This window comes from Podarcis bocagei (assembly GCF_964188305.1).
Source record: "Podarcis bocagei genome assembly, chromosome: 13".
Taxonomy (NCBI): domain Eukaryota; kingdom Metazoa; phylum Chordata; class Lepidosauria; order Squamata; family Lacertidae; genus Podarcis; species Podarcis bocagei.
This window is the reverse complement of record NC_138138.1, coordinates 51,640,131-51,667,744: the sequence shown is the minus strand read 5'-3', so window position 1 is coordinate 51,667,744 and position 27,614 is coordinate 51,640,131. Positions and strand designations below refer to the sequence as shown.

General features: G+C 50.2%; 1 protein-coding gene across 1 annotated transcript; it reads right to left on the bottom strand.

Moving 5' to 3' along the window:
• Positions 1 to 310: 310 nt before the first annotated feature.
• PCK2 (phosphoenolpyruvate carboxykinase 2, mitochondrial) lies at positions 311 to 21,099 on the bottom strand. Its single transcript, XM_081168282.1, has 10 exons — positions 20,945 to 21,099; positions 15,752 to 15,997; positions 15,357 to 15,541; positions 13,718 to 13,921; positions 11,468 to 11,655; positions 9,944 to 10,106; positions 6,926 to 7,144; positions 6,673 to 6,810; positions 6,471 to 6,566; positions 311 to 4,048 (listed from the first exon to the last, which is right to left on the bottom strand). Exons 1-10 carry the CDS (start codon positions 21,079 to 21,081, stop codon positions 3,594 to 3,596), a joined length of 2,031 nt encoding a protein of 676 aa, XP_081024408.1. The 5' UTR covers positions 21,082 to 21,099; the 3' UTR covers positions 311 to 3,593.
• Positions 21,100 to 27,614: the final 6,515 nt, after the last annotated feature.

Below are 27,614 nucleotides of genomic sequence, written 5' to 3'. Positions count from 1 at the left end.
GTAACCTTATTGCAGAAAATATGTCTTTTAAGAAGCTGAAGTATAGTGTTCACCCTGTCGTGCCTTATATTTTAGAATAATGTGTTGTTAATTTTGTTTAATTATAAAAGTGTGCCTGACGTGTTCTGTGCCACGTCAATAATACTGCAGCTACCAACTCAGCATTTCATACTGGTTTGATGTTGGTGTTGTGGACGTGTCTGCAACACACTTTGAAAATTCATCGTGCATAGATACACACCAACCTACTGAATATTCTCTGCTAACATGGGACCTTGCACAGGCCATTGATTTAAAATGCTCACTTCCATTTATTTGTTGATAATTTTATTTTCATTCATGTTTGTTATTAACAGAATAATGTGCATTTGATTTGATTGGGTGTGTGTTAAAAAATAAAAAATTAAGCTGCAGTCAAATAGCGAGCTCACACTCCAAGTTTCTTTCCAGTTGCTGCCTCACTTCTGGTTGAAATTCCACCAGTAAAAGTGTAGCCATACCTAATTTTCCTTCTTTTCTGCCCTCCTTGCTCACTTTCCGCAACACCCCCCTGAAAGACTGTCACTTCTACCAGGGATGGAGGGGAAGAAATATAAAACCCCATTAATCATTTGCATATGTTAATTCCCTAAAATGTAGGCAAAGTGTATTCAGAACAACAGAGGGGGTGATTCTACCAACTGTAACCCACATATAGGAATGTAAAGAAGAGGGGGGAAATTAAAATTATAACACTGAGCACCAGTTAAAACAACAACAACAACAGCCCACCTTATCTGATAACCAGCAGGCGGAATTATTTGCTGTAACAGACTCACATGGCTGTTTGGTGAGTGAGGACTCACGTCATGTAACTCACTTCTCTCATCAGACATCCCAATATGTGTAATAGGCGAAAAGCTGCCTTGTTGTGTGCAAAAACCTCCTCTAGCTATTGGCTGCACTGCTGTGATGTCACTCAATGTTCACGGTAATTCTAAATGCTCCGGTGGGGAATGTTAGCAATCGAATGTTGAGACAGACAGAGCAAGTTAGGTCAACAGTGTCCTAGCTGAATTCTGAAGAAGGTCGATGGTGGAGTTATGGCCACGGGGAACCGAAACCTTGACCAAATATAGAACCAAAGGTGGGCAACAAGTTTAACTTGAGTAGCATATTTTAGCCCACAAAGGATGCTGTTCTTATCTCACGTGTCCTAACAACAACCCTGAGGGGTAGGTGAGGCTGAGAGTAGTTTTATCCAAGGCTCTGCCATGAGCAACGTAATGGAGGAAAGATTCGATTCAACGTCTCCCCAATCCAGGACCAGAACTCTCTCTGGCTGGCGTCTGATGGGTGGGTGAACTATAAAGTTTGTCTCTGAGTTGTTAATTTACCCCAAAGCCAACATGGGCGTACAGTATAAGTCTTCTGGAGAAGGTTGACTTGTTTGCTCGGGAATTTAATTGTCCCACACCTACTTGGCAGACAACTACTTTCTGGGGAACGAGCAAATCTGAAGTTGGGTAGAACCATTTTTTGGTATGGAACGGAGATGATGGTGGAGATTGAGTAATAAGGCTTGTTGGGCTTTCAGAAAACGGACTGGGCTGAGTTGCCATCATGCCATGAAACGTTCTGACTTCGCAGCCCCCACAACACACAGAGAGAGGATTCAAGCTCCAAAAGGGTGTTGCCCGCTTCACTTATGAGATTTCAAAGGCAGCCAACAAAATTATGGTTTTGGCAATGAGCTTGATGGTTTAGTCGCATTCCGCCTCACACACCCCATTTGCAGGTTTGAAGCTAGATAAGTGTGGGGATTAGAGGCTGATTGTACAAAGTACAACTCTGGTAAACTTGGAACTGAAACAGCAATTGGCGCCTTGGGCTCAAAAAAAACAAACCAGAGGAGGGGAGGGTACTCCTGCTTGTGGATCCCGCCCACCACAGGGCCATCTGATTGGCTGCTGTGAAAACAGGATGCTGGAGGAGATCAGCCACTGGCGTGATCCAGCAGGCTCTCCTTACATTCTTGTGGACATTTGAAGTGCAAAACTTTGCTCTCCAGCGCGGAAGAACCATAGAAACCTTCTTCCCCATTTCCTGATTTACGAACCATAAATCCAGCGGGACGCACCACATATTGGGTGGTGAAAGTATGATGTTGTCAAATGCCCTACAATCTCTTACGGGCCTCGTGAGATTGGTCCCTTATGTGTGATGTTCAAGTAAGCCAATGTAAAGGAGGTCCGGAAGAGGGGGAAATGTGGGTTTAAACAGCCAAGGGGTTTTTGGGAGGAAGGGCAGGCGTTGGCATGAAACCTCACGCCAGCTAAAAAGATCACGGAACAGATTCCCGAGGGAGCGTAGTACATTCATAGGAGCCACGTAAGCTCAGTGGCGTGTGTGCTAAGAGGTTCCCGGGATGAATCCTGGCATCCCTCGCTGATCAGCAAAGGCTTCTCTCAAAAGCAACTAACTGTCGGTGGATAAGATAAGGCTAATGGGTCAGACTAAGGCAGCATTGTAAGTTCATTTATCAACCGAAAGAAATAGGAGGCGAGGCTAGGCAATTCATGAATGTGGCCTCCGTCGTGTTCCAGTTGGTGTCAAGTTGGTGTCAAGCAATGGCCTAGAAGCAAAGGATTAGCACTTACTTGTTCAGGTCTCTCACTGGAGGCTTCTAAGTAGTTTGGATGGCTATCTGTCAGGGATTTTGAGCTGGGACTCCTGCATTGCAGGGGGTTGGACTAGATGACCCTTGGGGTCCCTACAGTTCTATGATTCAGTTAGAGCTACCAAATAGGAAGGCTGGTCCTGAGGTTCTACTAAGGCAGGGGTGGCGAAAGGGAAGCCACTTCAGACATTGCAGGACTCCAACCCCCATAAGCCACAGCCGGTGTGACCAATGGCCAGGGATGATGGGAGTTGTAGTCCAGCAAAATTTGAAGGGGCAAAAGCTTCTCGGCGTTAAAGAAATGACTTCTCCTTTGAAGACCTATTGGCAGTACAGCTTCCGCTGCATCCTGGCTGGCGAACAACTGGTTCCACATCCGTAACCCAAAGCTGCGTTAGAGGCAGCAAGTTAAGATTTGAGGACGTGCCGCAAGCTAGCCTGGGGTGTCCCTTTCCCCAAAAGGCTTTCCATCATCTTTTTTTGCAATGTAAAAGTCTTTCTCTAGAAGGAGGGAAAGGCATTCTACGAAAGGTCAAGAGCCACTCGAGAACAAAGATGGCACACAGACACGGAACGTAGGCCCAAACGAGAACCAACAGGCAGCTGGTGGAACAAGACGGCGGGTCACTTCCACCCTACAACCAGAGGAGGATAGTGGCACAGGAAAGGGGAAGCAAAGCAGATCTACCAAGAAAATAAAGAAAGCAGTATGCGCGGCTCATGTTGCCCAGGAGGCAAGATGGCCGCCTCATGGCCAAGGAAACAAGATGGCCGACTCCTGAATGGCCAGAGAGGCGTAGCTGGAAAGAAGTGGGGAAGGGACATTTTGTAAACAAGCTCCCTGTCATCTCCTCCATCTCCCACAGGAGGTGCAGGGTGTGTGTCTTTGGTCTCTTTTCTTCCGGAGAGCAGGTGTGTTCCCTTTCCAGGTGCCTCACATCTTCTTCACCCGAGCTTCCAAGGCTTCCAGTTCCTTCATCACTTCCTTGGGCAGGTCCTCGTTCACTTGTTCCGTCAGGTACTGCCTCACTTCCCTCACTTCTTGTTCCCAGAATTCCTTGGGCAGTGAGAAAAGCTCCTGGTAGTTCACCTTGCTGAGGCCTGTCAGGTCTAAGGCGCCATCTTTGGGGATATAGCCAATGGGCGTCTCCTTGGCGCTCTCCTCTCCGTCGACGCGGCGGAAGATCCAGTCGAGGACACGGGAGTTCTCCCCGAAGCCCGGCCACAAGAAGTTCCCGGCCGCATCCTTCCGGAACCAGTTGACATGGAAGATCTTGGGAAGGCGGACTCCCTTACAGCCCTCCATGCTCAGCCAGTGCTCCAGATAGTGGCCAAAGTTGTAGCCGAAGAACGGGCGCATGGCGAAGGGGTCGTGCATGATGACCTTGCCTGGAACGATTTGGGGAGGGGGGGGAGCAGGGATAGGATACCTTAAACAAGTGTGCGTACGCCTCAGGTTAAACTAAGCCTCGTAAAGCTGTCTCTGAAGTAAAACTTCCCTCTTTCCATATACCGTATTTTTTGCTCTATAAGACTCACTTTTTCCCTCCTAAAAAGGAAGGGGAAATGTGTGTGCGTCTTATGGAGCGAATGCAGGCTGCGCAGCTATCCCAGAAGCCAGAACAGCAAGAGGGATCGCTGCTTTCACTGCGCAGCGATCCCTCTTGCTGTTCTGGCTTCTGAGATTCAGAATATTTTTTTTCTTGTTTTCCTCCTCCAAAAACTAGGTGCGTCTTGTGGTCTGGTGCATCTTATAGAGCGAAAAATACGGGTATTTTACTCCTTAGGGTACATATCTCACTGTCCCTTCATAATAGAAGGCTGCTGGTTTTATTATTGTTAATAATACAGTGGTACCTCAGTTTTCGAACGTCTCCATTGACAAATGATTTGGAACCCGAACGCCAAAAACCCAGAAATAAATGCTTCCGTTTTCGAACACGCCTCGGAAGTTGAACGGCTTCCGCTGAGCTTTCTTTCAATTTTCTCCATTGAATTTGCAGGCCGCACTTTGCGCCTCGAATGTTTCGGAAGTCAAACGGTTTTCCGGAACAGATTACGTTCGAAAACCGAGATACCACTGTAATTGATGGCACTGAAAATGCTTGTAATATTTGATATTAATTGAACTCAATGAATTACCATATTTTTCGCCCTATAGGACACACTTTTTCCCCTCCAAAAATGAAGGGGAAATGTGTGTGCGTCCTATGGGGTGAATGCAGGCTTTCGCTGAAGCCTGGAGAGCAAGAGGGGTCGGTGCGCACCAACCCCTCTCGCTCTCCAGGCTTCAGGAAGCTATCCGCAAGCCTGGGAAGCCCGGTGCGGTGCGCGCCCTGGGCTTTGGGCAGATATCTGCAAGCCTGGAGAGCCCAGTGGGAGTTCCCGCCAGGCTCCCTAGGCTTGTGGATAGCAGCCTGTTCTGGGGGCTGGGGGCGGGGGAAGCTTCCCCCGCCCCCAGCCCCGCAAGCTCCGGGAGCAATGGCGCAACCTCGCCTTCGCTCCCGGACCCCCAGCCCCAAGGCTAAAAACGAAGTGCGCCCTATGGGCCGGTGTGCCCTATAGGGTGAAAAATACGGTATTTGGATTGTCATACTGAAACCATCTGGTGCTCAAATGTTGCTACATTTTTGTTGTGTTGTGAGCCGCCCCAGGGTATATTTCTACGGAAAAGCGGTATACAAGTTGAATATATGAATAAGAAAAGAACAAGTATTTCTCAGCTCCGGAGCAATGCTCAAGCCCAGTTTCCTGCTTGGCAGGGGGTTGGACTCGATGGCCCTTGTGGTCTCTTCCAACTCTATGATTCTATGATTCTAGGGGTCATCCATGTGCCCTGCTGATGTTGTGGACTACAACTCCCATCTGCATGGCCAATGGTCGGGGTGATGGGAGTTGTGATGCAGGAACATCTGGCAGATTGGCTCCACCTGTTTTAAGCTACCTGCTTGCTGTCTTTGCCTTGTACCTGGAGCTCAGCCTGTTCTCTGACACCTCGCCTTTCGGTTTAGACTTGGACCGTGCGCTTATCATTGCCCCACTACTGCCAGTCTGCCCGTCTCTGGCTCCACCAATTACAAAGGTTTAAAGCAGGAGTTGGGAATATTCAGGCCCGGCAGCCTCTCTATCTGGCCCTCAGACTCTCCCCATAATAATTTGTTTCTTACACCCTGCCCATCCGGAATGGGTTGCCCCAGCCACTCTGAGCGGCGTCCAGCCAAAATGCAGAAAAAGTCACACATTAAAATCTTCCTGAAACAGGGCTGCCTTCCGATGTCTACTGAAAATTACATTGACATCTGACGGGAGGGCAGTTCCACAGGGACGGCGCCACTACAAAGGTACACTTCTCAGTTGTTGCTCCTCTGGCCTTGCCAACTACTGGTGTGCAGGCCCCAGAATCCTGCCTGGGTGGGAATGTCTCCCTTTTGCTGAAAAATTCTCCCCACCCTTCATTTAAACGTACAGTGGTACCTCGGTTTAAGTACTTAATTCGTTCCGGAGGTCTGTTCTTAACCTGAAACTGTTCTTAATCTGAAGGACCACTTTAGCTAATGGGACCTCCTGCTGCTGCCGCACCACCAGAGCACGGTTTCTGTTCTCATCCTGAAGCAAAGTTCTTAACCCGAGGTACTATTTCTGGGTTAGCGGAGTCTGTAACCTGAAGCCTATGTAACCCGAGGTACCACTATACCATGGCCTTGGTTCCATTACCCAAGGTGGGTGGGCCGGTCTTCCCTGGACTTTAGCCCTTGAGATGCAGCCAGATCTAAATAGAAAACAGATCCACCAAGCCCCAAAGAGTCCTCACCTTTGTGTTCAGCGGCTGCGGTGGATTCCGATCTCATTGCGCTGCCCACGAAGACGCCGTGGCGCCAGTTGAAGGCTTCGTACACCAGGGGCACGCCTGTGTGGGGAAATCAGTTTAGTGGGTGGGGTCCCTCAGAGAGGTGGGGTCGCTCAGTGGGTGCCCACAGAGTCTGGGAGGAGGAGTGGGAGGCCAGGGAGCTTACCTGCAGGTCTCCTGCCCCCAAAGATGATGGCATCGATAGGGACCCCCTTGGGGGATTCCCAGTCCGGGTCCATGATAGGGCACTGGCGGGCTGGCGCGCAGAAGCGTGAGTTAGGGTGGGCAGCCAGCCCCGCGTCACCTTGGCAGGAAGAGAAGGGGAAAGTTCAGGTTACCCGGCCCTATGCGCTCCCCATTCCCCACTCCGTTCTGTGCGGCTACCCAGAATCCTTTGCAAACAAGCCGCCCATCCTTGCCTGGTTTCCAAGGTTTGCCCTGCCAGGTGCTGATGGTCACACCCGCGGGGATCATCTGGTCGATGCCCTCCCAGTAGACTCCCCCTTCGCTGGTCTCGGCCACGTTGGTGAAAATGGTGTTCCGCTGGATGGTGTGCATGGCGTTGGGGTTGGTTCTGGTGGACGTGCCGGGCGCCACCCCAAAAAAGCCGTTCTCGGGGTTGATGGCCCGCAAGCAGCCTACGTGTGAGAGGGGAGAAGATAATGAGCCGCAGAAAATTCTGCTCCGGATCCCAGGGCCTCTTCCCGCCAGCCTTTCCCGCGTGAGCTTCTATTTCCCCAGGCTTCCTTCTCTACTTCACACGAGGAGCCGCTGTCTCTGCACAAGCTTCTCTCTTTCCACCCACCAAATCCGCCATTCCTGAAGGAGCGTCTCCACCCCCATTGTTCTGCCCAGACACTGAGGTCCAGTGCTGAGGGCCTTCTGGCAGTTCCCTCACTGCGAGAAGCCAAGTTGCAGGGAACCAGGCAGAGGGCCTTCTTGGTGGTGGCACCCGCCCTGTGGAACGCCCTCCCATCAGATGTCGAGAAAATAAACAACTATTTGACTTTTAGAAGACATCTGAAGGCAGCCCTGTTTAGGGAAGCTTTTAATGTTTAATAGACTATTGTATTTTAATATTCTGTTGGAAGCCGCCTAGAGAGGCTGGGGAAACCCAGCCAGATGGGTGGGGTATAAATAATAAATAAATTATTATTGTTGTTGTTATTATTATTCCCCTTTGAGCCATCTTAAGACTGGGGAGGTCGGGTGATCTGACCTCTCCATCTGCAGACAGGATGAGCAACGGACTACCTGGGAAATTAGGGGTGGCGGTACCTCAGGCCCGGGGGCCAAATGTGGACCCACTAGGCTATCTGCCTGGCCCTCAAGATTTCTCTTTAGGCCACACCCTCTCTCAGCAGGCCACACCTCTTACCAGCTGGCTCTGCCCTCAGAGTAATAATAAATAATAATAATAATTTATTATTTATACCCCGCCCATCTGGCTGGGCCTCCCCAGCCACTCTGGGCGGCTTCCATAAAAACCAGAAATACAGTAAAATGTCACACGTTAAAAACTTCCCTGAACAGGGCTGCCTTAAGATGTCTCCTGAATGTCAGATAGTTGTTTATCGCTTTGACATCTGCTGGAAGGGCGTTCCACAGGGCGGGCGCCACTACCGAGAAGGCCCTCTGCCTGGTTCCCTGTAGCTTTGCTTCTCGCAGTGAGGGAACCGCCAGAAGGCACTCGGCTCTGGACCTCAGCGTCCGGGCAGACTGATGGGGGTGGAGACGCTCCTTCAGGTATACTGGACCGAGGCCGTTTAGGGCTTTAAAGGTCAGCACCAACACTTTGAATTGTGCTCGGAAACGTACTGGGAGCCAATGCAGGTCTTTCAGGACCGGTGTTATATGGTCTCGGCGGCCGCTCCCAGTCACCAGTCTAGCTGCCGCATTCTGGATTAGTTGTAGTTTCCGCGTCACCTTCAAAGGTAGCCCCACGTAGAGCGCATTGCAGTAGTCCAAGCGGGAGATAACCAGAGCATGCACCACTCTGGCGAGACAGTCCGCAGGCAGATAGGGTCTCAGCCTACGTACCAGATGGAGCTGGTAAACAGCTGCCCTGGACACAGATTTGACCTGTGCCTCCATGGACAGCTGTGAGTCCAAAATGACTCCCAGGCTGCGCACCTGGTCCTTCAGGGGCACAGTTACCCCATTCAGGACCAGGGAATCCTCCACACCTGCCCGCCTCCTGTCCCCCAAAAACAGTACTTCTGTCTTGTCAGGATTCAACCTCAATCTGTTAGCCGCCATCCATCCTCCAACCGCCTCCAGACACTCACACAGGACCTTCACCGCCTTCACTGGTTCTGATTTAAAAGAGAGGTAGAGCTGGGTGTCATCCGCATACTGATGAACACCCAGCCCAAACCCCCTGATGATCTCTCCCAGCGGCTGCATGTAGATGTTGAAAAGCATGGGAGAGAGGACAGAACCCTGAGGCACCCCACAAGTGAGGGCCCAAGGGTCTGAACACTCATCCCCCACCACCACTTTCTGAACACGGCCCAGGAGGAAGGAGCGGAACCACTGTATGACAGTGCCCCCAGCTCCCAGCCCCTCAAGACGGTCCAGAAGGATGCTATGGTCGATGGTATCAAACGCCGCTGAGAGATCCAGCAGAACTAGGAAACAGCTCTCACCTTTGTCCCTAGCCCGCCGGAGATCATCAACCAGTGCGACCAAGGCAGTTTCAGTCCCATGATGAGGCCTGAGTGGTTTAACTGTCCTGACAAGGGAACTCTAGGCATTGTAGCTTTGTGATATTGGCCTCCTAATGCCTCTCAGCACCCTCAGCAAAACGACAGTTCCCATAATTCTTTGGGGTGAAGCCATGATGGTTTGAACTATTAATGTCAGGTTTGAAGGTGGCCAAGGCCCACAACCTGGAGTTAGTACCTTTTCTGTGAACTTTTCCAACCTGAGGGGCCACATTCTCCTCTGAGCAACTGCCCAAGGGCCACCTGCCCGTGGTGGGCGGGGCCAGGGGCAAAAGTAAGCGGAGCACCAGGTGTAAATATCACCTTGGAAGCCAGAGGTGTTGTCAGTCGGCCTGAGGAGATGCCCTGGGGATAGTTCCAAGGGCCACACAGTGATGCCTGAAGGGCCACATTCTCACCCTTATGAAGCGTATTTATTTTTTCCCATTTTTATCCCACTCTTCAAGGAGCTCGGGAGAGGGTATACCAGCTCCCAGTCCCCTAACTTTTATCCATACAACAGCCCTGTGTGGTAGGGTTAGTCACAGAGAGAGAGGGAGAGAGTGAAACTGGACAAAGGTCATTCAGTGATCTTTGCAGGCGAGCAGAGATTTGAACGCAAGTCCCCTCACTCCGGCACACTAACCACTGCACCGTACTGCCTCTAGTGACACAGCAAGCATGCTGCGCCCTGCTCCTCTCATTCCCTTCATGCCCCGGATCCAAACCCACCGTCACTGTCGAACTTCATCCACGCAATGTCGTCCCCCACGCACTCCACCCTCCAGCCGGGAAGTGTGGGGTTCATCATGGCCAAGTTGGTCTTTCCGCAGGCGCTGGGAAAGGCTGCGGCCACATACTTCTTCTTCCCCTCTGGGTTTGTGAGTCCCAGGATCTGGAAGGGGGAAATCAGCAACACGTAACTGCCTCAGGAGACGCACAGGGAGAGGAAGGTGATGCGCAGACGCCCACACACCAGAGACCCACGTGCTGGCAACGGAACCGAAATTTTAGACGAGTTTCTCGTTTTAAGAAATCTAAGCCAACTTTAGGATACATGCAATCAGATATTTGCAGTGAAGGCTGTTTGCGTCATAAAGCCTAGTGTGGTTTAAACTTTAATGAGACATTTCCATGTGCTCTTTCCTAATTTTCTGGCGCAGCAGGTCAGGAAATTCAACAGATGATGCTTTTATAGCACAGAGAGGCAGCAGGGGGTAGATCGCCATCTGTTGAATTTCTGCCTGTCACACAATGTCTAAACACAGAGAAGCCTTCCTCCCCCCCCCCCTTTATTTAAGGAAGGAACTTTGGTTTCGCAATGAAACATAAAAGTACCAGAATGCATTGTAATAAATGCCAACCCAAAGCCATTATTTTAGACTAGCCTTCCCCCATCCTGGTTGAGGCTTTTGGAAACTGTAGTCCAAAGGATCTGGAAAGCGCCAGGTCAGGGGAAGCTGTTTGTCTAAACACCTGCCGAGTCTTGGATCAGAGGGTTATCCGAAGCAACTCTTTAAAGTGGCTCAAGCAATGGATTGTTAGGGCCATTTTTAAAATAATGAAACCTTCACTCAACACACAGAGGTAAACTGCTGTTCTGGAGAGTTAATGGCGTTCCCCAAATTACCCACGATGCTTTGGAGGCCGTTTCAGCCATGAGCACTTATTTTGCAGCGAAAATCCTCACAAGTTTCCCCACAAGGCTTTGTACTTACACACCCGCCGCCGTGGGTCCCCTTGACTGCCCTTCCACCTGGGCCAATGCCCTCTGGGTCCTGACGAAAGACCTAAAAAATTCACCTCCGCCCCCCCCCCTTCCCTTCCATGCGTCAGACCCATCCTCGCACATTTGGGATTTCAGCAGTCCTCTGCCACTCATTAACCAATTAATATTTGCTCGTTAAATATCCCCCTGAGGCAATGTAAACACCCCGTTGTCCTTTGGCCTTGCTCCCAAGCCCCACATCCCTTCCCCAGTCCTGGCTATCAAGCCCCGGCCGAACCCAAACTGAATAATATCCCAGGCTCCCAGAACCCTTTGCAGGAAATCCACTGCGCCACCCGGCATGCGAGACTGAAGCTGCAAAGTCAGGACCGGCCCCGGGGCTCCGTAAAGAGGAGCCAAGAGTGCCTCTGAGCATGTACAGACAATGAAACTGTGGAGGGAATTTAGCCACTGACCCCCTGTTCCCTTCACCCTACCCCACTAGGCCTGCCTCTTCACAAACTATATTCACAAGCCATCCCTCTCACCAGCATATGTTCTGCCAGCCAGCCCTCGTCTTTGGCAATGCAAGAGGCGATGCGCAAGGCGAAACATTTCTTGCCCAGGAGGGAGTTGCCCCCGTAGCCGCTGCCGAAGGAGACGATTTCTCGGCGTTCTGGGACATGCGCTATGAGGGTCTTCTCGGGGTTGCATGGCCAGTTGTTCACCAATTCATCTGCATTTGGAGGAGAAAAACCGACGTTAGCAATCTTATGGAAGAATTCCGCACCTGCCTCTGAACAACAGGACTTGGAGGGTATCCCAGCAGCTGTACTGGGGAGGGGAGTTACTGGTTTGTTTTGTTCCTGTTTTTATTCTGCATTTTGTGGTTTTATCTTGCGGTTTTACACTGTGAACCGCCCTGAAATCTATGGATAAAGGACGCTATACAAATTTAATAATAATAATAATACTGTAGGAAACTAAGGCTGCATTCACACCCTACATTTAAAGCATTACTATATCCCTTTAATTCTGAAGGAAATCAGCCCTGAGTGCTCACTGGAAGGACAGATCCTGAAGCTGAGACTCCAAGACTTTGGCCACCTCATGAGAAGAGAAGACTCCCTGGAAAAGGACCCTGATGCTGGGAAAGATGGAGGGCGCAAGGAGAAGGGGACGACAGAGGACGAGATGGTGGGACAGTGTTTTCGAAGCGACCAGCATAAGTTTGACCAAACTGCGGGAGGCAGTGGAAGATAGGAGGGCCTGGCGTGCTCTGGTCCAGGGGGTCATGAAGAATCGGACACAACTAAACGACTAAACAACAACAACATATCCCTTTAAACAGTCATGGCTTCGCCCAGAGAATCCTGGGAGCTGTAGTTTGTTATGGGTGCTCCCAGATCAGTCTTCTTCAGATAGTTCTGGATCACAACTCCCATCATCCCTGACCATTGACTTAGGGCGGTGGGAGTTGTAGTCTGACAACGCCTGGGGACGCAAGGTTTGAAGAACACAGTCTTGGGAGACCCCTTCACAGAGCTACAATTCCCAGAGCTCCCTGTCAAGAGGATTTGATTGTTAAACCACTCTGGGAACTGTATCCGTGAGAGGGGAATGTGTGTCTCCGAAAGACTCTTAACAAACTACATCTCCTAGAATTCCTTGGGGGGAGCCATGACAGTTCAAAGCGGTATCACAGAGCTTTAAAATGTCTGGTGCGAATGTGACCACGCTAAAGCTCTGACTGTTTAAGGATCTTTGTTAGAGCTAAACAAGGATCTCTAAAGAGAAGATAGACAAGGACTGGAAGGTGCATAACCATATTGAAAAATCAGAACTCCTATTAGAATAAACAAGTTCTGTTATAAATACTGAAATACTAAATAAGATGGATAACAATGTGTATCAGAAAAAGAAGTAGAAAATTGGTTTAAAAGTGTGTGAAAGAAAGTAATAGAAGTGGAAAGAAATTGCAATTGAGTAGATTGGAAGTCTAACACAAGGGTGGGGTGAGGGATGGTGGTGGGAAAAGGAAGTATCTGTGGGATTGAGTGTGGATATGTATGAATATTTTTAAGGATTGTATGACATGTATGTTTGTATATTTGTAACATGTATGTATTAATGTTGAATTATTTTAATAATAATAAAAATATTTAAATTAAAAAGAAAATGTGTATCCAAACTGGCCTTTCCCCACGCTATCTCTCTCTGCTACTAATAATTTAAGCAGAAGGAAGTCTTTGGCAGAGTTTTTGCACTTCCAGAGGATCTACCGTATTTTTCGCTCTATAAGTCCCCCCAGACCACGAGACGCACCTAGTTTTTGGAGGAGGAAAACAAGAAAAAAAATATTCTGAATCTCAGAAACCAGAACAGCAAGAGGGATCGCTGCGCAGTGAAAGCAGCAATCCCTCTTGCTGTTCTGGCTTCTGGGATAGCTGCGCAGCCTGCATTCGCTCCATAAGACGCACAGACATTTCCCCTTACTTTTTAGGAGGGGAAAAGTGAGTCTTATAGAGCAAAAAATACGGTATTCTGCAGGGCTGTCAGCGTAAGGACCCTGTCCCTAATTCCCGCGGGTCAGGGGGTTAGACCACATGACTGGTCCCTCCCAACTCTACAATCCCATGATTTTAATTCCGCTAGCAGCCACTGCAAAACTGACCAAGGCTCAGTGGGGGGAAGCAAGAGGCTGCTTCGAAACCCGAGCCTCGTCCCTAACCATTGGGGGGGGGTCCCGAGAGGGGTGCCGCCCCCCACTTCCAAAACCCCAAAGAGGACCCTCTCACCTTCCAGGGGTAAAGGTCGCCCCACCGAATGCAAGCACTTGACAAACTCCCCGTCGCCGAGTGTGCGGAGAGCGGCTGTGCCCATCCGGGTCATGATCCGCATGCTGGCAACCACGTAGGCCGAGTCCGTGAGCTGGATGCCGATCTTGGAGAGGGGTGAGCCGATGGGCCCCATGCTGTAGGGGATGACGTACATAGTGCGGCCTGTGGGAGAGGAGGCACAAAGGAGACACAGGCGGCAAGGTTATCGATTGCCAAAAATTGGGAAAACAGCAGCGTCCCAAGTAAAACAGGCTGGTTTTCCAAAATGATGGAATACTTCCATATTGCTGAGCTAACAGGGAGGATAAGAGGAGACATGGTACAAAAAGTGAATAAGGAGTGGACTATGCTGTGGGTTAAACCACAGAGCCTAAGGCTTCCCAATCAGAAGGTCGGCGGTTCGAATCCCCGCGATGGGGTGAGCTCCCGTTGCTCGGTCCCTGCTCCTGCCAACCTAGCAGTTCGAAAGCACGTCAAAGTGCAAGTAGATAAATAGGTACCGCTCTGGCGGGAAGGTAAATGGTGTTTCCGTGCGCTGCTCTGGTTCGCCAGAAGCGGCTTAGTCCTGCTGGCCACATGACCCGGAAGCTGTACGCCGGCTCCCTCGGCCAATAAAGCGAGATGAGTGCCGCAATCCCAGAGTTGGCCACGACTGGACCTAATGGTCAGGGGTCCCTTTACCTTTTTATCTTTAAGGAATACATCAAAATTTAAGTGGAAAAAGTAGAATTTCTGACAGATACGGAGTGGATCCAGAAAATGATTAGAGTGAAAGGAGAGTAAAGTTAAGATAAGAGATTAAAGAAATAATGAAATGTGTTTAAGCTAGTTGGAAAAATATAGTAGCGGAACAAGAATGGCTGGAAGTCAATCACTTGGTGGGTGTCCGTATGGGGCAGGTGTGCAGGTATGTTGATATGTATAGTATAGGTAGGAATTACATAGAGTAGTGTAGGTATGTTTTGTGTTATGAAAATTATGTAGTGTATTGTGTAAATGTATATGCATGTGTTTTATATGTTAATAAAATAAAATAAAATATAAAAAAACCCAAAGGAGTCATAGGAGGGGAAGGCGCAGGCAGGGACTCAAACAGAGGCAGGGGCACGGCTCAAGGAAGAGCCATTGGGTCGCTGAAGGACGGTTTCGTCGGTGGAGCAAAAGGACAGGCCTATGGACGGCTAGAGGAAAAAATAAACTAGGTCCAGGAGGAATTTAGCCCCATTGCTCTGCCCAGACACTGAGGTCCAGCTTCGAGGTCCTTCTGGGAGTTCCCTCATTGCGAGAAGTGAGGTTACAGGGAACCAGGCACAGGGCCTTCTTGGTGGTGGCGCCCGCCCTCCCAGCAGATGTCAAGGAGATAAATGACACAACTTTTAGAAGACACCTGAAGGCAGTTTTTAATGTTTGATGTTTTATTGTGTTTTTATATCTGTTGGGAGCCTCCCAGAGTGGCTGAAGCAACCCTGTCAGATGGGAATTATTATTATTATTATTATTATTATTATTATTATTATTATTATTATTATTCTGCTAATTTTGCCCAACCCTCCTCGGAAAGCCTCCCTGTCCTATCCACTGTCTATTCTCTCTTTACCTTTCATGCAGCCAGGAAAACGCTCATCCACTGCTCCCTTGAATGTTTCGGGGTTCATCCAGTTGCCCAGCTGCCCTTTGACCCCCGGCGCAGGAATAGGCACTGTGTCCCTCTGGTTTTCCGTCACAATGACCGTACGGCTCTCCACTCGTGCGACATCCTTGGGGTCGGTCTTGGCTAGCCAGCTACGTGGGAAGACAGAGGGGAAAAGCAAGGTTCGTTCTGTCCCCCAAAAACCTGTGTGTGGCGTAGCCGACCAATGACAGGATTGTGGCTGCAGTGCCCACATCCCCCGGCCAGTGGCTCCACAGAGCCACCTCCCAGGATGCTCTGCAGGACATGCGCTGGCCATGCGCTTCTGGGGGCAGCCACCTCCCGCCCTCCAATGCGCTCACCAGTTCTCATATTTCCCCAATGGCTTGATGACGCCTTCGGACTCCAGGTAGTTCAAGATTTTGACGTTCTCCTTCTCAGTGCCGTCGCAGATGTGGACGCTGTCCGGCTGGCAGAGTCGCACCCCGTGGTCCACAAACTCCTTCACCCGGCTCGAAAGTTTGCCCAGGTCCCCGTGGAGCACCCGTGGGGCATGCGCCCAGCGCACTGGGGCTACAGACCAACATCTGAGAGAGGAGGCTCCAAGGCTGCAAGAAACCACACGCACACAGAGAGAGAGAGAGAGATCAAGCATGGAGCCACATGAGCAGAAGAAAATAAAAAGGAGTGGAGCTGGAGGAAACATAGATGGGCATCTCAATTTTCCCAGAACTCTTGTTTTGCCCAGGCCTCTCCCGAGTCCTTATCAGAGCATTTAAATCGTGCAGAAATAGGCAGAGATTCCCCCCGGGGCACCCACAACCTTCTAAAGTGTGCAAATTGTACACAAGCTTGGGCAGGCAAAAACCGGTGCATGCGCGACCCGTGAGCATGTGTGCTGGAGTTTATGCGCAAAGCTAGACGCCTGCGTTCCCCAGAAACTTTAGATGCCGCTGCACAACAGCACGGGCGCATTTCCGCACAAGAGGCTCAGGCGTCTTCCTCGTCGTTTTCAAATCTATAAACAACACATTGGGAATGCACAGGTGGGGTGCGCTTATCTCTACGCGGCTCACGTTTATATGCAACATCCCCCCAAAAGTCAGCGTTCCCCCCCCAAAAAAAGCTACCTCCACCTCAAGGTTGAAACCAAACGTGTTAGACAGGCTGGAACCACACGAGAAAAATGAGGACGTGGAACGAAACAGCTCCATCGCCAAAATGAGCGATAATGGGAGTGTAACTTAAATTGCCTTTTGGGAATGGAGAAAAGGTATAGCATAAATGCTGGCAGATTTCCCCACAATGCACAACAGCACCTGGGGCAGTGAGAAACACTGAGATGTATACTTGTGATGGGTGAAAATCTGAAGGTACCGTATTTTTTGCTCTGTAAGACTCACTTTTTCCCTCCTAAAAAGTAAGGGGAAATGTGTGTGCGTCTTATGGAGCGGATGCAGGCTGCGCAGCTATCCCAGAAGCCAGAACAGCAAGAGGGACTGCTGCTTTCACTGCACACTGATCCCTCTTGCTGTTCTGGCTTCTGAGATTCAGAATATTTTTTTTCTTGTTTTCCTCCTCCAAAAACTAAGTGTGTCTTGTGGTCTGGGGCGTCTTCTAGAGCGAAAAATACGGTACCTTTCCCTGAGTCAGACCATCGATCCACCTTGCTCCTTATCGTTTACACCGGACAAAAGTGGCTTTCCAGAATTCCAGGCAGGGCTAGAAACTCAGACACATAAACTAGGCAGCGAATGGATCCTTGAATCAGGATTACAGTCGCCAAAACCAAAGATCCATTTGCCATTTTGGGGCTGGACAGCTCTAAAGTCGTATTTCCCAGCATGACTTTTGGGTTCCCGAAATTCATTCTGATTGTGCAGATAAAACATCACGGCTATAATTCAACAGGATGTGTTGCTGGTGCGAGAAAACAAGGCATATCCAAGGGTCCCCAGGCACGGGGGGAGAAGTCAGGCAGCATCCTGGCACCTGGGCATATTCACTCGGCCAGAAGTGGCCAGTAACCGGGTGCAAAATGCGGCTGGCGAATTTTGAACGCTGGTTTTGGGCAGGGAGTCTTACCTGGAAGGATAGAACCTGGGGTTTTCTGGACGCTCTACCAATGAGCTACGGCCTGTCCCCTATGTGCAAAGCAGAAGGTTGCGGACGGGAGAGGGTGGCAGGCATGCCGCCTTGCTGGCAAGCTCCCCGCTCAAAGCATATTTTCTTTTTAAAAATAAAATATGGCGTTTGCAAGTTATCAGGAGGTTTGCTCAAGGGTGAAATATCAAGGAGGTGCCCAAAGGCCTTTGTCGCCAAGGCAAGCAGGCAAATCCCACTGGCAAAGCCCAGCTCCGTGCCTAACACGCATGCACCATGCGCCACAAAACTCCGTGTGCATGCTCGTGAACTTGCGTGCGTGCGACCAGGGTGACTGTCCTTTCCTCAGAGGTTTTTAAGCAGAGGTTGGGCAACCATTTGCCACGGCTGCTTTTGTCGAGATTCCTGCGTCACAGCGGGTTGGACTAGATGACCCCAGGGTCCCTTCCACCCACAGCTGTCCACTTTTCCCTTTTCTTGCGAGGAATCCTATTCGGAATAAGGGAATTTCCCTTTTAGAAAAAGGGAAACGTTGACAGCTGTGCTTCCACCTCTCAGATTATAGGACAGGCTTCCTCAACCTTCGGCCCTCCAGATGTTTGGAGACTACAATTCCCATCATCCCTGACCACTGGTCCTGCTAGCTAGGGATCATGGGAGTTGTAGTCCAAAAAAACACAAACAAACATCTGTAGGGCTGAGGTTTGAGGACGCCTGTCCTAGGACAATATCGACGGCTGTGGATCTGTGGACCCTAGACTGTTTGTGAGCATGTACGCACCTCGCTGACCCTTGCACGGGAGATCTGGGGAAACGGTTTGCTTCTCCCACCCCTGGGATTGGCAGAGGACCCACAGCAGGAGCACAGGAGCCTTGGCTGGGCTCCAGGCGGCAGGGCAAAGGACAAAGGGCCAGGCCACACGGTGGCGTGGACTTTCACCCGAGCCAAGGCTACCGGCGGAGCAGGAGGGGGGGAACGTCCCGGCCATGCCCCCAGGGCGCCGGGTCGGAGGCCCGCCTGCGTGCGGGAACATGTTGTTCCCAGATAGAGGCGCAGGCCCTCCTCGCCTTGCCCCACAGCTCCTATGTGGCATCTCCCCACTGCCACGGGGAGTTGTCTTAATTAAAAAAGAAAGGGGGGGGGGGAGGCAAGCCTAGATCAGATCACAAAAAGTGTGCCACTTTGTCTGCAACTTTGCACGGGGCGGGGGAGAAATTAAGGAGACAGGATCCTGCTTCAATCAACCAACAACCTCAGAGAACTCCGGCCCCTACCAGGGGTTTGAACCCGGGACCTTCTGCATGCCCTACCTGTGAGCTCTCTCCCCCACTGATTTCCTCCCCAGCCGCTTTGACTCTGACGCTGCGGGGACCAACAGAGTCCTTCCAATTCATTCGGAGAGGCTTCAGCTTTTGCACCTTTCCACCTACCTAACTGCTCGACCTCCGACAGGACACTTTTAAAACAACAACAAATCACTGGCCTCAGTTTTCCATCTGTAAAATGGGAACGCTTGATGTGTGTGGCGGGGAAGAAGGACTGTTTTGCAGACAGGCTACAAGACGTCACAACGGATTGTTCCTGCAGAACACTCCATTCATTGTTTTGTTTCGTTTAAAAAAGTGGACACACACCACAAGAATCCTGTGGTGTCGGTTTCCTCTTCCCTCCCGTAACTTTTTCCTTGTGTGTCATGTTTTTCCCCCCTTTGGGGAAGGGGTTAAATGATTAGCCTGTGGGTAGGGACTGTCTTGTTTTGATTGTATGTAAGCCACCCTGAAGAGCAGGGTACAAACACTCTAAATAAACCAACTATGACTGAATATTGCTCCCATTTTACAGGTAAAGGAACTGAGGCACGGAGCAAGAGAGAGAGAGAATGTGACTGACCCAAGGCCACAAAATGACTCTGTGGCAGAGATGGGGCTGGAAGCCGTGCGTGCGACATACCCACGTTTTAAAATGTGCGTATTTGCTTTACGGCCACCCCCTAGCTGTCGCCGCTGCTCCCATTTTACAGAGCGGCCCTGTTTGTGTTTTGTTTGTGTGTCCAAAGGCTAAAGAAGGTAGCCAAGGTGAGGTAATCTGGAGCCAGGAGATTGACAGCCATAAAACGGGATGAGTTCAAGCTGGAGGCTTGCATGGAGAGGATGGGACCCAGTGCTGCAACTGGAGATTGCAGCGTGCGTGTGTGTGTGTGTGTGTGTGTGCGTTTGTTTGCAGGGAGAGAGATCTTCCTGCAACTCTTTAGTACCCGGATTAGTCTCCCAGCCTTGGTTTATCTGGAGGAGGGCAATCGAAGAGGAAATATTAAGAGCTGTTAAAACAAAGCGGAGGTGATTGGGCTCAGGCGGGTTGCTGTTTCCTCTTATGGGTAAAAGGTTGTAGTGGAAGGGGGGGGGAGGGTGTTTGTGGGTGACGTGGAGAGCGAGAAGCAGGAGGCAGAGGCGGAGGAGAGCCTAACAAACAAGGGTGGCGTTGCCAGAGCAAAAGGACCCATCTGTGTCCCCTGGGTGCAAACACTCTGCCTGCAAAGGAAGCAGGGCACCCGAAATTTAGAAGCTCCTTTGCACAATTGGGGTGGGTACAGTTTTAGAGTTTTAACCTCAGAAGGGGGTCCACATTTGCATCTTAGACAGGGACACAGACAAGGAAGGGAGACAGACAGAATAAAGGGAGGGGGGCATCTCTAAAGGAGATATAGGCAGGATCATCAAATCTCAAGAAATGGAAGGGACGGGGGGGGGTGAGCTAGTCCAACCCCCTTGCGATATTCAGCTATGTGTCAGGAAGGAATACATGAGCACAGTTAAGAAGGGACAGGAGGCCTCCCTTGGCGGAAGCAAACGGCTCCCAACGTCTTATACCCATTTCACAGAAGGTGCAAACTGAGGCTGGACTTCTCTTCACCCCCAGGGAGACAGTCCCGTTCGTACTCCAGTCACATGAAGTAAGAGGAGCTTTTTTTCTGAATGGCATCACGTTATTCTAAAAATCACATGCAGATTATTATGGAATAAAAACACACCAGGGAGAAGGGGCATGTTTGTTTGCTTTTTGCAAGGGTATTTGTCTCCCCATATTCTGCCCGCCCGCCTGCCTGCCCCCCACTTAAGCGAACCCCTCTCCTCCAGGACCACCCCAAAGAAGAGTGGGGTGCAAAGCAATCGCTATGGGGTGGGCGGAAGGCTGAGACCTCCAACACCCTTGAACTCCATGAGATCTGCCGAAAAGATTGAAGCAGGAGTTGGGGGGCCAAGGATGGGATGGGGGGGTGGAAAGAGAGAGGGGGGCAGAGGCTCGGAGAGGCGAGATCGCGGAGGCTGGAGACTGGGGAAGAAAGGGGAAGGGGGTTCAGCGTTGCATTGAAACGGGGGTGGGGGGTCAGGGAGAGTCAGAAGTGGGGTGCAGACAGAGGGAGTCGAGGGGGCCACGGCGGGCGTGTGCTCACCCCAGGATCCGCGTGTAAGGCGCCGGCATCGCGTCCCCCCTTCCCGCAGCCCCCTCGCAGCGCAGGATGGACCCAGGCGTCCGGGCGCCCGATTTAAAGAGGAAGGGGGAGGAGACCCACGTCCTGGCCCGCCCCATAGGCTGCCGGGGGACGGGCCCCCCGCCCGCCCCGCTCCTCCTCCTCCGTCCTCCTCTCCACGTTGCCGCCGCCTGCAAACGGGCATGATGTAAGAGCCGCCCGCAATTGCCAGGAAGGGAGAGGCAGCGCTTGACTCCAAGCCCTGCCACTGGGAGTCAGGCACGAAGGGGTTAAGAGCGCAGAGGAAGCTGCCGGGCCAGGTCACGCCCCCTCCAAAAAAAAAGGAAAATCAGGGCTTTCTGTTTTATTTTTGCAGTCTGCCCTCTGAGATCATCATCGACTTGGAAGGGAGCCGAGGGTCATCTAGTCCAACCGCGTGCAATTCTGCCGAACAGCTGTCCCTGCCTGGGCTCGAACCACCAACCTTCTGGTTAATAGCCAGGCACACTGACCAATGGGCCACAGAGGTCTGAACTTTGCTCCGGGCTCAGATCGTGAACAAGGCGTTTTTGTGTCTCTAGACCTGGGTTTCCGGAATTCGGGTCTCCGGTTGTTTTTGGACTGCAACTCCCATCACCCTGACCACCGGTCTTGCTAGTTGGGGATGATGGGAGTAGTAGTCCGAAAAGAGCAGGAGACCCAAAGTTGGGGAAACCTGCTCTGCACTAATAACTTTGTTGTTGTTGTTTAGTTGTTTAGTTGTGTCCGACTCTTCTGGACCAGAGCACGCCAGGCCCTCCTGTCTTCCACTGCCTCCCACAGTTTGGTCAAACTCATGCTGGTAGCTTCGAGAACACTGTCCCACCATCTCGTCCTCTGTCATCCCCTTCTCCTTGTGCCCTCCATCTTTCCCAACACTAGGGTCTTTTCCAGGGAGTCTTCTCTTCTCATGAGGTGGCCAAAGTCTTGGAGCCTCCGCTTCAGGATCTGTCCTTCCAGTGAGCACTCAGGGCTGATTTCCTTCAGAATGGAGAGGTTTGATCTTCTCGCAGTCCATGGGACTCTCAAGAGTCTCCTCCAGCACCAGAATTCAAAAGCATCCATTCTTCGGCAATCAGCCTTCTTTATGGTCCAGCTCTCACTTCCATACATCACTACTGGGAAAACCAGAGCTTTAACTATACGGACCTTTGTTGGCAAGGTGATGTCTCTGCTTCTTAAGATGCTGTCTAGGTTTGTCATTGCTTTTCTTCCAAGAAGCAGGCGTCTTTTAATTTCGTGGCTACTGTCACCATCTGCAGTGATCATGGAGCCCAAGAAAGTAAAATCTCTCACTGCCTCCATTTCTTCCCCTTCTATTTGCCAGGAGGTGATGGGCCCAGTGGCCATGATCTTCGTTTTTTTGATGTTGAGCTTCAGACCATATTTTGCGCTCTCCTCTTTCATCCTCATTAAAAGGTCCTTTAATTCCCCCTCACTTTCTGCCATCAAGGTTGTGTCATCTGCATATCTGAGGTTGTTGATATTTCTTCCGGCAATCTTAATTCCGGCTTGGGATTCATCCAGCCCAGCCTTTTGCATGATGAATTCTGCATGTAAGTTAAATAAGCAGGGAGACAATATACAGCCTTGTCGTACTCCTTTCCCAGTTTTGAACCAATCAGTTGTTCCACTTAGGAACATTTAAACTCATTTCTGTAACTTCAGGGTTTGGCCTAGATGACCCTTCCAACTCTACAATTCTATGATGCTAAGTTTTGCTGCCTGGGTTTTCTTGCTGCTGTATAGAGCAGCACAGGAATCTGACCTTTGAGAACTTTGTAAGTAAAACCATCTTGACCGTACCACAGGTGTGGTATCTTTCAGTACAGAAGAACAGAGGAACTTTGGAAGAGTTTGGAAGGGGCTGTTTTAAAGGTCTAGCAGCCCATGTTCCCACACTTTGCTGCGGGTTTTGTGATTTTAAATCTCTGCTGGGGCTATTGCACCAAAGAGTCCTCGCCCCAAACCTAGATTTATTTCTCCACCAGGGAGGCACTGAGAATATTAATTCATCAGTGGACAGGAGTCTTTAAATTGGAAATGGTGATTTGTGGGATGAAGGTAAACCCAAATGCACCAGTGTGTTAGTTGCTCCACCGAGAGAAGCACCAGGATGATAGATTTAATCTATGTACTATGTATCTGGCCCACTTGAAGTTCCCTCTCTAGGGAAAAATAAGTACATACTAATTTTCTGGGGCGATTTCTCAAGGTACTGTGTTGTATACTTTCTCCACAGTAGGCGTGAGTGTTCTGTGCAGGGTCAGGCCCTGACTCTTGATCTTGTGGCCCCACCCCTTTTTGAACCACGCCCACTAGGCAATACCACCTTCCATGCTCCCTCTTTTATGGAGCCTGAGCTGGGGATCATGTTATAGGTACAGTGGATGCTCAGGTTGCGAATGTGATCCATGCGGGATGCACGTTCACAACCCGCAGTGGCGCGCATGCGCGGGTTGCGATTCGGCACTTATGCGCAAAGCACGATTTAGCGCTTCTGCGCATGTGCGACCGCTGAAACCCAGAAGTTATCTGTTCCCGTTCCGGTACTTCCGGGTTTCTGCGGGTCCGTTACCCGAAAAAACGCAACCTGAAGCGTCTGTAACCGGAGGCATGACTCTATTTGTTTTCTGCCTGCAGATAATTTTTATTTATTTTTATCTCATAGAATGGCAGAGATGGACGGGGCCCCACGGGTGCTCTAGTCTGACTCCACTGCAATGCAGGAATCTCAACTAAAGAGTCCATGACAGATGGCCCTCCAATCTCTGCTTGTCCTACCCTCCAGAGCAGGAGAAAACAGCCCCTGAGATATTTGAAGATGGCTATCATCTCTCCTCTCAGTCTCCTCTTTTCCAGGCTGAACATACCCAGCTCCTTCAACCATTCCTCATCAGGGTTGGTTTCCAGGCCATTGATCAACCTCCTCTGGAGGTTGGTCAACCTCCTCTGGAGCTTGTCAATATCCTTCTTAAATTGTGGTGCCCAGAACTGGACACAGTATTCATAGAATCATAGAATCATAGAGTTGGAAGAGACCACAAGGGCCATCGAGTCCAACCCCCTGCCAAGCAGGAAACACCATCAGAGCACTCCTGACATATGGTTGTCAAGCCTCTGCTTAAAGACCTCCAAAGTAGGAGACTCCACCACACTCCTTGGCAGCAAATTCCACTGTCGAACAGCTCTTACTGTCAGGAAGTTCTTTCCGGGTGAGGCCTGACCAAGACAGAACAGAGTGAGACTATGACTTCCCTTGACCAGGACACCATACTTCTGTTCATGCAGCCTAGAATGGCATTAGCTTTTTTTTGCTGCTGCATCACACTGTGGACACGCTCAGCTCGTGAACATGACAAAAATGTGTCGGTCTGCCTGCTAACATATAGACTGATGGAGGCCTCTGAGGAATAACAGGAACAACCTTCTGTAAAACTTCCTCTGCGTGGTCGCCTAGAGGCAGTTTCCGCTCACCTCTGGTGACTTAGTGGCTTTTTAGAAAGTTGGTCTGAAGAGTGGCAGCCATCTGTCTTTTCCAGCTGTCTCTTCCAGACAACAGACCACGAGTGGGTTAGGGTCATTGGTGGGAAGAATGGAGAAAGAGCCTCTGAGCACATGCAAAGAGCAGTGAGAAATAATTAATCTTCAAAATTGGAGGAATGCTCTGCAGTGGCACCTTGGTTCTCAAACTTAATTGGTTCCAGAAGTCCGTTGCAAAAGCAAAGCGTTCCAAAACCAAGGCGCGCTTTCCCATAGACAGTAATGCAAACGGATTAATCCATTCCAGAGTTTTAAAAGCAACCCCTAAAACAGCAATTTAACATGAATTTTACTATCTAGCAAGACCACTGATCCATAAAATGAAAGCAATAAACAATGTACTGTACTATAAAATAAATAAGAGTATTATAGATGATAAAAATTAAAATTAACTTTTTTTCTTACCTGCCCTGATGAATAGTCATTGTTTGGATGGGGGGGCTTTTATCCATTTCCGCACACAATCAGTCAGTCAGTAGCTGAACTGGGTTCCACACAGTCAGAACAACAAATTAATCAAAAAAGCCTCATAAGCAAAAATGCAAAATAAATAGCAAAAACAAAAGCGCCAAACTTAATCCGTTCCGGAAGTCCATTTGACTTCTGAAATGTTTGAAAACCAAGGTGCGGCTTCCGACTGGTGCAGGCGCCCCGGAAACAATAGCCGACAGCTGCATCGGATGTTCGGCTTCTGAAAAACGTTCAAAAACCAAAACAATTACTTCTGGGTTTTCGGCGTTTGAGAACCAAGGTACCACGGTATATCAGGCAGCCCTGTATGATCTCTTTCTGTGCTATGCTGATTCTGGCCACCAGGTGGCACTGCCTGCCTAGGGAAAAAAACCACATTTTTACCCCCTAGAGCCTGTTTAGTTTTGTCCAGGAGATCGCTAGCTTTCCTGGGGAGGCAGGAAATCCAGATATCCCCTCCTTTGGTAGGCTTCCATTCACAAGCTGCAATATCTTATCACTGGAGGAAAACACAAATCCAGCTGTTCCTAGCGTATCGTTTGCAACGGTCAGCTGGTCACTAGGGCAAGGTGGGTCAGAGCCCTTCAGATATATTTACTCCTGCATTGCTTAAATGTCCAGTTAAGATATCTCTGTAAGAGAGGAGGATGGGGAGAGAACAAAAAAACAGGATCCTCCTTGGCCAACCCCACTAGGTCCAGCGGTTAGCAGCTGCTCCCATCAGCACCTATTGGCTAGTGCCCGTGACATCGCTGGCAGCTACCGCTTAATCCAGGATTTTGGGGACCCTCTTACCCTGGAGGATGCAGGCTGTGAAAGACAGGAAGTGCCTTCTGCTGAGCCAGACCCCCTCACAGGACCCTTAACAAACTACAGTTCCCAGAATTCTTTGGGGCAGTGCCGATGCATGTGATGCTTCCAACTGATTTATTATTACATGTATATCTCTGAGGCCACTGGTCCCATCACCTCCTGGCAAATAGAAGGGGAAGAAATGGAGGCAGTGAGAGATTTTACTTTCTTGGGCTCCATGATCACTGCAGATGGTGGCAGCAGCCACGAAATTGAAAGACGCCTTCTTCTTGGGAGAAAAGCAATGACAAATCTAGACAACATCTTAAAAAGCAGAGACATCACCTTGCCAACAAAGGTCCGTATAGTTAAAGCTATGGTTTTCCCGGTAGTGATGTATGGAAGCAGTGGCGTAGCGTGGGGGGTGCAGGGGGGGCCGGCCGCACCGGGCGCAACATCTGGGGGTTAGGGTTAGGGGGCGCAAATCCACGGGTTAGGGGGTGCAAATTACTTGCCTTGCCCCGGGTGCTGACAACCCACGCTACGCCACTGTATGGAAGTGAGAGCTGGACCATAAAGAAGGCTGATCTCTGAATAATGGGTGCTTTTGAATTCTGGTGCTGTAGGAGACTCTTGAGAGTCCCATGGACTGCAAGAAGATCAAACCTCTCCATTCTGAAGGAAATCAGCCCTGAGTGCTCACTGGAAGGACAGATCCTGAAGCTGAGGCTCCAAGACTCTGGCCACCTCATGAGAAGAGAAGACTCCCTGGAAAAGACCCTGATGTTGGGAAAGATGGAGGGCCCAAGGAGAAGGGGACAGCAGAGGACGAGATGGTGGGACAGTGTTCTCGAAGCTACAAACATGAGTCTGACCAAACTGCGGGAGGCAGTGGAAGACAGGAGGGCCTGGCGTGCTCTGGTCCATGGGGCCACGAAGAGTCGGACACAACTAAACGACTAAACAACAACAACAACATATCTCTGAGGAGCTTGAGGGGGCATCCATGGTGCTCCCCTGCTTCTTCTGTCCTCACAACAACCCTGTGGTGCAGGTTAGGCTGAAAGATTGTTACTGGTGGCTCAAGGTCAAGCAGAGCCATCTTACCCATAGGCCCTAGGGGTGCAGGGCACCCGGGCTCTGGGCTCTCAGGGGTGCCAGGCAAAGAGTCCGGGGGCCCAAGAGTTGAGTCCGGGGAAGAGCTCACCTGTCAGTTGGATCGCTGCAGAGGACTCTTCTGCTGTGGGCGGCTCTGCGCCGGGAGTTCAGGGGCGACCGAACCAGCGAGACGCTGAGGTGGGCGGGCGAATCTGCTCTCCTGTGCGCCTGGGACTGGGCAACCGGGCAGATCTTTGCACCCTGGTGCCATGTTTAGGAAAGCTTTTAATGTTTAACAGACCACTGTATTTTAATATTTTGTTGGAGGCTGCCCAGAGTGGCTGGGGAATGAATGAATGAATGAATGAATGAATGAATGAATAAATTATTATTATTATTATTATTATTATTATTATTATTATTATTATTATTATTACTACTACTACTACTACTACTACTACAGTGGTACCTCGGGTTACATTCGCTTCAGGTTACAAACTCCACTAACCCAGAAATAGTGCTTCAGGTTAAGAACTTTGCTTCAGGATGAGAACAGAAATTGTGCTCCGGCGGCGCGGCGGCAGCAGGAGGCCCCATTAGCTAAAGTGGTGCTTCAGGTTAAGAACAGTTTCAGGTGAAGAATGGACCTCCGGAACGAATTAAGTACTTAACCCGAGGTACCACTGTATTATTATTATTATTATTATTT